Here is a 10760-nt window from a genome sequence, read left to right on the forward strand (position 1 = left end):
ACACTGTTATAATTTTTTTAGTATATTACTTGTGTGGTGTAGAAGAGAATTATTTATGTAGAGATACTGCTTGCAAACCAATGATGGTAAGATGATGTCATGGGGTAGGACTGGATAAGTCTGACTACTTCCTACTCCATTCAAACATGTTCTAGGTATAAGCAAATTGATATTGGATTAGCATTTGTTGGATATGTGCAAAATTATGTGTGTTGACATAACTGTTTTTACATGCTTGAAAGAAAGAATAAATATATAGAATAAATCAAATCTAAATCAAATCAAATGTGAGCAAAGTGATCCTGACTGGTGCCTCACCAAACATTATATAACTACAATAAATCATGTCTGGATTTAGTATGACATGAATGCTTAAGCACTGCAGCTACTGCTGTGGAATGGGGTCATGCAGAATTAGAACACGCTCGAGGCCGCAAGCGTGATGCATACACCACATCCCAACCCACAGGGCCGTTGTTTTCGTTATGTAAGATCTGTTATCTGCTGCAGCCTATAGAAAGGCTCTGACCAGCTGAAACAGCCTCACCCTACACTAACGGGGTGAAAAATGACACGAGCAAGAGAAGCCTGGCCTACTTACACAGATAGAGAAACAGAGCAGGGAGAAAAAAAAGCTAGAGGTGAAAGACAGACACCAAGGAGGGAATAAGAGAGTAAAAAGGAGAGGGAAAAAGCAGATAACTCAGAGAGGGGAAACGAGACCAAGAGATAAGGAGGGAGAGAATGTTATCAGACTGTATCTAGGCCAGTTCTTAATTTGTTATATAACCATCTGCCTTTCCAGGTTAGATGTAAAACTGGGCTACTGGAGGAAACAAATAAATGATAGTCACAAGGAGAATGTTAAGTGAAACAGGCAAAACAAGCCTCATTTCTCCAATTTCAAGGATACTGACTGTGGGTTTTTGTTATAAGAGGTTTATATGCACTGGAGTTTAATGCTAAACATACTGCTAAATCTTTTCTTTCACAAGTAAAAATTGTGGCCAACAATTAAGTAGCCAAACAAGAGAGTGTATGCAGCTTCTGAACACAACACAAAGCAGAGTGAACACATTTCCCCCCCAAAAAGAAACAATGACCCAACTGTGTGATAGTACCCCAAAGCAGATTCCGAAGCCTCGTGGCCAAACCCAGCCCTCAACCACTAAGCAGTAGCCCTCCTGCACGTACGCACCCTGCCAAAACCCAGGGAGACAGCAGCATGGGGAGGGGGGAGCTGCCAAGCAAGGTGATCATGCAGTCAACAACTAGATGACAGAGTGGAGAGTGCAGAGAGGAGGTTAGCTGAACCAGTGGTAGCCTACTCACAGCTTGCCTGAGGTGTGGGAAGGGTGGGGTGTATGTGTGTGTGTTTGGGGTGGGACGGGGAGTAATGGTCATTTCTATCTGTCTGTGCTCACTTAACTCTGTCCTCCATCAGGAGGCTGAAGTGCTGGCTTGCAGAAAGGGAGTGAGAAAGAGTAGGAGGGCCCAGAGGGTGAGGTGTGAGGCCCAGGGCCAGGAAAACACACATCGATTAAAGGAGAGCAAACAGAGAGAAAAGCACTCCCCTCCCACCCTTTACCATTACGTAACTCATAGAGACACACACTTGTACAGTACAAGCACACACAGGCTGGGGTGCACATATGCTAATGCACCCGCTGACTTTTACACTCACAAAACTGGGTCAGCTGTCTCCGGCACATGCACATGCCAATTTTGAGAGGACACGCCCACATTATCACACATGCTCCACAATACAGTATTCTCTTTCAAAGTCAGCCTCTGCCAAGTTTACTCTTATGTAATCACATTCATTTTCCTCCGCCTGTCCTTTTATTAACGTCGCAACTCTCATCTCTAGGATATCCCAAGTTAGAAATACTGCATTTAGACTCACAGTCAGGCTCACAGCGCAGGCTTAGCAGGACTGGCAATCATGCCAGCAGGGATATTTCATCTTATGGATCCGGGTTATCTGAGCTATTATATTTCACTGCAGCACACGCAAGTTATTTAATTAATGGTAGCTGGAGGGGAATGTACTGGTCATGTAAGAGTTATTAATTATTTTGATCAGCACCTGCAAGCAGCAAACAGAAAGTATTTTTTTTTTTTTTACAGCATGTTCCTAAGAACTAAGCTGAGCTGACTGGTTGGAGTGAGTGAAACAGACAAAGCCTGTACATAAAGCTGGATCATAGTAAAGAAAAACACAGGAGCAAACTTTCATTTCGTGGTGTTAGGTAATTTCTTACTCAGGTAGATATTGATTAGATACTTGTTGTATAGGAATGTTTAGTGTAGCCAGGATGTCTAGCTCAGGCTGTTAAATGCTCAGTTCATTGTCAGGAGTTCTGCAGGCTGCATCTAGGCCAAGGTCAACTAGATTGAAGAGTCTGCAGGCAGGATGAATATTGTTATTAGCATGATATGTTCAGCCGTAATCTTAATCATAATATCTTCCGAGGCTTAATGTCCGGACATGTCCCTGAATGTCCTGTATGTTTTTAGATACACACCACATGATCAACACTCACACACACATTGATTCTCTCCATGTTTTGACTACTGCTACGGTCAGCTGTGAAGCTGGCATATCAGGTGACGTCACGGTTGACGTTCCTGTGTAGCATGGGCTAGCCCAACCAAGGGATAAAATTGTATAGGCATGAGGGTTCAGGGTCTTTTATCCTCCCATGCTGCCTGCGCGCAGGTTTGGGGGTGGAAGATGCCTGGACGTGTAATGTTAATTTTACCTGTGATCCTTTGAATAAACCAGCACGGTTATTTTTTATATATCCAAGTGGTGCGCCTCGTCTCTCCGAGTTCCTGGTTAGAAGAACTGGGAAATATCTTAGTGGTTTTCTTTAGAAATGGATGTGAGGTTGCATCTTACTGACAATGAATCAGAAGCGAAAGCACAAACTTTCATGTCTAACCACGTTGCTGCCTCTGTAGTGTTTCGATGCTGCTCCTTAAATACTCAGCGATAAAATCTGTGCTGCCGTATTAAGACGCCATCTGTGTTTTGATAGCACTTGAAAAGTAAAAGGACGAGAGTGGCATAATAGAGGGATGCCAGTATGGATGAAGTAACACATGGCAGTCAAGGAGAGAAGAGAGTGATAGCTACAGGGGAGGAGGAGGAAGGAGAGAGAGAGAGAGAGAGAGAGAGAAAGCAGAGGGATGAACATCTCAGGGGCTCCCTGTAGTGTTGGGTAAACACAGAGCCTGTCTGTATCCATGGAAACAAACCCTGAGCAGAATGAGATTGAGAGGAGCAGGGCGAGGTGGGGGCGGACAACACTGAAAAACAAGGTCATAGCTCTTTCCGTTCTCTCCTTCCGTTCTGCCACTTGGCATCAACAGAGGGATGTTATGTAACAGCTATTTATACTCTTTCTCCCTTTCCCTCTCATCCTCCCTCTCGTGTCAGGCAGCACCACATGCAAACCAAATGGAACTGCTGCTCTCCTCCAAGTCCTTTTCCTCCTTCCCCTTGCCTCTTTCCTTTTCCTCTCAAATCAGCCATATATCTTGTCATTTTCTACCTGAATGACTTTACATTACATCAGCTGTTTACAATAAAGGTTATATGCCCCTGCAGTGCGGGGCGATCAGGACCACACACCATGCGGTTACATGCCAAACCAACAACTGAAATGTCATAAGTCACAATTTACATCTGTCTGAGTTCCTGTGCTGACAGCAGACATTGGGTGCATGTGTGTGGTTTATTTCTGTGTGCTATATAGGCCATGTGTAAATAGTTAACTGTGTTACAAGATACTCAAGACCCAACAGATGCTCAGCTCAGCTCAGCGTGGCAAATGAAGACACTACTATCCAGTATCTCAAAGAAGACAAATATTTGGACTACTTGGTAGCACTGCATGCAGTGTACCATTCCTGCAAGAAACCCCTGCCATTTCAGAATAAACCTAAGAATGCCATGGTGAGAGAAACTCCAGTTTTCTTTTCAATCCCCCTCTGTGTTCCCCCCATCTCTCTGCCCTCTCTCCCCACTGCCCCAGTTCCAGAGGCCCAGCATGACCCGGTTTGGGCTGGCGAGAGAGCATGAGGCAGTGTGAGAGAGGCTGGAATGTTTTGAAGGCTGAGACATTCCTCATTGTTCATTCATATAAGGCCTTATGTAACACAGACTGGTCATGTGATGTGGCTCTGCAGCAGCAGTGGGAAGCCAAAGCTTTATCTTCGACACAGTGGCTTTCTCACTCTAATCTGATTATGCAAGCCCCGTGCTTACACAACAACACACAGATGGATGGGCAGATGGAAAGACCAGCAGACACAGACATGAAAAAGTCAAGCTGAGAGAGGGAGACAGCTAGAGACAGAGGTTAGTTAGTTCAGGTTATAGCAAATTGGGAAAGAGGATTCACCAACACTGTTTAATGTCCACCTATAACAAAGTGAGAAAATAAGAATATTTTATATTCCACAATACTAATCTATAAAGTACTGACCTTGCGACATTAGCACCTAGCCTTGGAGCCAGTGCTAGATATGAGGTGAAGAAGAGCTGCTTTGGTACATGTGCACCTACTGTGGCACACTGACCCACATACTGTAGATCCTTTAGTAATGAAAACTTCCATCCATGACCCAGTATGTTCTTTTTACTGATCATGTTTTCGCAGATCACCTACAGATCCACAGTGGGATCATTTGAGCCTTTACTTTTTTTTTTTTTATGTAGATATGAGGCCATAGAATTAAAACTACAGATGACTTACAGTAAATGAAATTAAAAAAGGTAAATGTGAAGGAGCCTAGCATGTTGTCATAGCCGATTTGTTCTAGAAGAGATGACTGATTTTAACATGTTTTTGGCTTAACTGACCTGGATGGTGGTGTTTCCACCTTCCAGCAGCGCAATGGCCAGGAGGATGCTTTCCTGGAATACTCGGTCGCTCGAGGTGTTCATGATAAGGTCAATAACAAGATTGGAGGCTCCTTCTTTGTCCAGGTGGCACTGTACCTCTGCCAGGCTCATTTCACCACGACTCAGGCCCCCAGGTCCCCCTAACGCTGCAAGACAGACACAAGGCGCAATGCCATATTAGAAACAGCTACACTGTATATGTATGGTATTTTAATTTCTATTCCAAGAATGTAAAATCAAATCAAATCAAACATGATCTATAACAAATTATTTGGTTTATATAACATAAAACTGATATTTTAAATTGATTATTTGGCTCTTATACTGATGGAACAAGTCACAAGCTCACTGAGATTTCTAGTGATGCTAATTCAGTACCAACCAGTGCAACTGTAACTGTACAGCTGTGTAATTCACTGTACGTGGCTTGGCCTGCACATTCACCCCCATGGCCCCAGCATCAGGGTACATATGTAATTTTTAGCCCAGCTCTTGTAGCTTCAACAGGTGCAATGGCTGTTTTTGCAGGAAGTACCAGTTTGTTACCTGGCAACAGTGAAAAGTGAATCACACAGGGGAGGGGTATACCTAATCTGGTCTGGATGTTGGCCAGCACCTTGGTGCACATGGGGGAGATGGTGAACTGGGAGCCAAGAAGACTTTTTCCTCTGTTTTTAATTTCTGCTAAAATATTATTTGTCCAAACATATCAACATCTGGTCCAGTCATCACAACTGTATAATAGACATGGTTTGCAAACATTATGGTGTCACACCTATGTTACAATTAAAGTGAAAATACCACCACCATTTGTGCATCAGCAGACAAACAGTAAGACATTCTGGTTACTTGGTCGATATGGCAGCGGTGAACTCATACAGTATGAAGAACAGACTCACTGGCTCCAACATGTCCTCCAAAATTATGTGCAGATTAAAGGTTACATCATACATGTTACATATCAGAACTCATAGCTCAAACAGAAAGACAAATGTTGCCTGCACTGATATCCATTGCATGTGTTTTACAGATAGTAATGCAACAATCATGTTATCATGATATATCAGTGTTGTGGTCTGCATACCCAAAAGGGAAGCTCACAGCACAACTCTGGAGATGAAAACCAGCTCAGGGCCCAACAGAGTCCCACTCTTATATTACATTATTGACTTTAGGGGCAGAAAACATTTCAGCTAACCAAAATTAAATCTAGGCTTTGCCCCCTTATAAGAGCTGCAGTCTTGAATGGCAACAAAGTCACACTTCTCTTTGGCAGAGGCCTTTGGTTAATGCTTCACAGAAACATCAGCTCAGCTAAAGACGTCCTGAGTTTTGTTTTCATGGCCTTATGTGTACTAAATAAACTACACTTCCAGAAATAAAAAAAACTAACAGCAAACTTCTGTGTTCAGTATTGGAGATGTGCAACACCAATCACACTGTCCCACCTGACTGATTTTTGCCAGGTCCTACCGGACAGAGGGGACCATTGGTAAATGACGTCAGGCTGTCCCTCCGGCTGTCCCTCCGCCCACCACTCCGATAGAAGTTGCCATAGTAACGGTTCACCAGGATCTGTCTCAGTGCCTCACCCTACAAGAGGAAAAGAAATGGAAGGATGTAACGATGTGACGTCAGCATAGGGAGAGTGATGCTGTTGCACCCTGACCTCAGAAAATCATAGCCTGCCTGCTATTATGGCCGCCCTCTGTAATCTATAGGTAGCCCATTTCAGGTTTGCATTTCACTGTAAATATTTTATCTAAAAAATTCCCAAGTTTCTATGCAAGAACAGGCTTGCAGACACAAACTAAAGCTTATGTCATTGACCACCCACCAGACCAACACTGTTATGTTTATCAAAGCAGCAGTGTCCCTGTGTAGTGACAATGTGAAGTTCTGGTTTTCGCTTAGACAGACCTGGAGCCAGCCCTCCCACACTGTGACTCATCCACTGTGGAGCAGTTAGCGGCACGACTTTGCTGTTGTTATGGCAACCACAGCCCATAGCTACCTGACAGACCACCCATGGGATAAAATGCAGGAAATGAAAGAGAATGGTTTTTTGTATGTCTGTGTTTGTGCATGATTATGTGCAAACCACTGTCAACAATGTGTGGTCCTCTAAGACGACAGCAGCATTATGTAAGCGCCGCTGCCATAGCTGTACTGTGGAGGTCAGTATTAGTTTATGTAGGAGGTGTGAAGGACACTATTCTCATCTTCTACTGGCAGAAGGTTAATTAACTGTATGCGATTCCCTTGTCTTTGAGATATGAGTTAAATCCTGCCTGGATCTCATCAAAACTGTACAAAGATGCTGGTACCTTGGAATAATCCAAAGAAATAAAAGAAAACATTGGGAATTAATTGAAAAATACATTTTAGAATTGGTGAAATTGCTTCCTTCTAAAATAAATACAGAGTTGTTGCAAACTTATTAGGAACATTTAATCAACGCCTAAACTTCCATTAAAAAAACCTGTCTGCAAAACAACGTTCTTCTCAAAGGTGAGGATAATTATATATTGACAAAACTAATAAATATTGTTACTCTGGAATACTGACTATGTTAGAAACACCTGAGGCTCTATAAAATCACTGCAAATACAATTAGAGAAACAAGACAGAGAAATATGATGTCAAAGTTATTAAAAAGTTTTCATTTCTTCCTTCAGTTAAACAATAATCAGCTGTGACTGAGTAGTTAGTTGGTGCCAGTGATATTTGAAGTAGTGAAGAGCAGGGAATAGGTAACAGAAGTGAAACTGTCATTCAAATGCATAGCTATTGTGCATCTAAAACTTATCTCACCATGATTCTTTATAGTGCTCCAGCATTTAGCTATTGGGCCAGAAGTACTTACGTACCCTCTTCTGGTCCTTTTGCTTCTCAGGCTGGTTCTGATCCAGCTGCTCAGTGCAGTGAGGAGTGTGAGTGGTCCAGCAGATACAAACACAGGGTTAGTATTCATGCAGTATATATAGTATTTATGCATTCAAGTTAATAACCACATCATGTACCTATTCAAAAGCTGTAAGTTGCCATGCAAAGCTCTGCCCAGGGTGAGCTGCCATGCACTAGGAACATTAGAAATCAGGAAAACATTCTGGTAGTGGAGGATTTAGAGAGCTATAATATGAGATGTGTATAGTGTTGACTATTACTATATTAATAAAATGTTTAAACACATTCAGTGTGACTGGTTGGCACCAGGCACCCCCAGAATCTGACTGACAACCCCTGCCAAAATCAAAATGTGATCTTTGCCAGTATTAATGAATAAAAATTAGAAAAAAGACAAACTGTTGCCTTAAATACAACTAACATTTTACTGGTGCTTTATAACGGACACTGAGCAAATTAGTTTTATTTTATATCATGCATGCAACATGATAGAGGGGGCCAGGAGTAAATAAGGAATATAAGCAAAGTTGGTTAAAGAAAGTACTGTGTGTCTCATGTCACACTAAATAAGCTATCCGATTCTTTATAGTGTATGCTGTATTATTTCCTAAAAACTACTATTATTTCATTTACCTTTTACATATATTTCAAATGTGCCACTTCTCTCCGAGTCTGTGGAGCCATGTTATAAGCAAGAGAAAAGACACAGTGACCAAATTTTTTATTTTACAAACACTTGGCAGTGTTCACATTTTGTACATCCGTGCAGTATGCGTTCACCAGTGGACAAGAAAACTGGTAAAAAGCAACGCTCCATATATACTGCTATACAAAAAGACAGTAGGAAGGGCAGGCGAGGTATGGCTGGGTTAAAGTTACATAATCATTTCAAAAGGACACAGACCACTATACCAGTGACAATCAGCTGCTTACAGTGGCTGTCACCAGAAACACAAAGGGCAACAGAGAGAGAGAGAGAGCAAGTGAAATATAGAGAGGGAAAGACAATAACAAGCACACTAGGAGAAAGGCTTTAAACACTTTGACAGTCTCTCTATCAGTCAAGGACAATGGCACATGTAAGGTACACAACTGCATGTGCTGAATAAAGTGCTTTAAACACCGGTATAAGCTAAAGTACATCCTGGACATCCCTTATGCAGTATAGCTTACATTGGATCACAGGGAATGTATTGTAAACTGAAAACTCCCCGGGGCAAAACACTTGGTTTTTAGCCTTATGACAATACATGTTTTACAACAGATTAATAAGTTATTAAATGCGTTTAGCTTAAGAAGTATGAGAACTCTCTCAGCCCATAAAGGAACATTAACTTCTTTGGTTAATCTGAAAATATATCACGAGTTGAGGTGATATATGGCTTTAGTTTGTCTGTGTGTGTGGGTGGAGGCAAAAGCAGAATAAGATAAATGGGAAAGTGACAGATGCAGTGTGAAAGCAGAAGGGAAAAACACTAAGTATACTCAGGTAAATCCCTCAGAACATATGTAGTATTACTTATGGTTTTTATTATTTCAAGTAGTTTTGTTAAATACTCAAAGAAAGTGAAGTAAAAGTTGATGTCTTGTGCTCAGCTTAGCACTTGAGTCAACTTGGATACTTCAAACCCCCTTTTGACAAGCGTCACCCTTGACACAGTAGGGCAGAGTTCAACAGTAGGTCGGGGGCTTAACACTCAAAACTCACACATTGGAGGAGCAGCAGCAGCATCTTCCACACATCTGCGGACACTGCCTCACTGCCACCACATCAAACCACGCAGCAAGATGCTGATCACAGAGGATTTGTGGAGCTAATCGCCCCTGGGTCTGACCACAGACACCACAGAGTAACCCCCTCACAGCTGCCACATCCGCTCAGAACACAGTGCATTCTACCACACTGGAAACTCCCTGGGGCAATCCCCTCATCAGTCTCACACCTCTTAGCTTGACAGTAGAGAAAGGTGCACACACGCACACACACACAGAGTGAATTCTACCTTATGTTTAGGTGTTTTTCTGAAAGCATATAAATACTACAAACATCTTTGTGTTTTTGCAGGCTGAAACAGTCATGTTTAAACCTGTGGCGGCTGACGACCGGGGTTTACCGCTCAGCTGCTTGTTGTGCGTACACAGAAACACGGGCTAAATTAAAAGGCTGTGCTCTGTCATTTTCTTTGCAGCTGACCTATGTCTCCACCAGAACTGTAAAATGAATTTCTTTCTTGACCAGAAAGGAGAATGCACCGCTGTGAGTGTGGGAGAAAATGTACTGAGTTAAAAATGAAAAAAAAAAAAAAAGATGCTATCTCAAAAATTTAAAGTCGAAAAGCAGACTTTTCTTCTAAATCTATCCAAGTGAAGAAACAGGGAGGTGAAATAGATGAAATGTGGCTTGCTTCCAACTCCGAGGGCTTGCATAACAGCTTTGACTGGGCCACACACAAAAGGCCAGGTGAAGAGTGGAGCCAGAGAGTAAACGCCCAACACACTCCTCTGGCTCTCATATATCAAAAACCAGAGAGCAGTGAATTTACCCAATATTCCCTTCCATTTAGCATCCAGGTAATATGTGCAAACTAGGGATGCCAAATATACAACTTTCTCCATTTCAAAAAATGCCTCGCTAATTCCTACTGCACAGACTAAATGAACCCACTTCACGTGACCCACAGCAACTATGTTTCCTGTTGAACATGTATTCACCTTGCTTCTTTTCAACCTTACACCACGCTACTCTGTAAAGGGCAACTGACGAGACAAGCCTAAACTCCGCACCTTCACACCTACGCAAAAATTCACAGCCAACTTCATTAAGTTTACACAAAGTGGGTGTGTGTTTGCATTCCTGTGAGTAAGGGTGTGAATGTGGAGTAGCTGAGGAATTATGTCACAATGATTTACTGAGGCCAAAAGAAGTGAAAATAAATAT

At 42.3% G+C, this 10760-nt stretch overlaps 1 protein-coding gene across 7 annotated transcripts in view; it reads right to left on the minus strand.

The window, feature by feature from the left end:
• Window positions 1-10760, minus strand: part of LOC109956043 (inositol 1,4,5-trisphosphate receptor type 1) — a 63690-nt gene that overhangs the window by 22521 nt on the left and 30409 nt on the right. For 6 of the 7 annotated variants that reach the window (XR_002274369.1, XM_020592831.1, XM_020592830.1 and 3 more), the window contains 3 exons: window positions 7786-7827; window positions 6364-6508; window positions 4874-5061 (listed from right to left, as the gene is read on the minus strand). Coding sequence is in view for 6 of the 7 variants with exons in the window: in XM_020592831.1 (XP_020448487.1) it covers window positions 4874-5061; window positions 6364-6508; window positions 7786-7827 (375 nt within the window). In the remaining variant the exon portion in view is untranslated. The remainder of the gene's footprint in view (window positions 1-4873; window positions 5062-6363; window positions 6509-7785; window positions 7828-10760) is intronic. The other variant, XM_020592835.1, reaches the window with a different exon arrangement.

Source organism: Monopterus albus, unplaced genomic scaffold, assembly GCF_001952655.1.
Source record: "Monopterus albus unplaced genomic scaffold, M_albus_1.0 scaffold18.1, whole genome shotgun sequence".
NCBI classification, from domain to species: domain Eukaryota; kingdom Metazoa; phylum Chordata; class Actinopteri; order Synbranchiformes; family Synbranchidae; genus Monopterus; species Monopterus albus.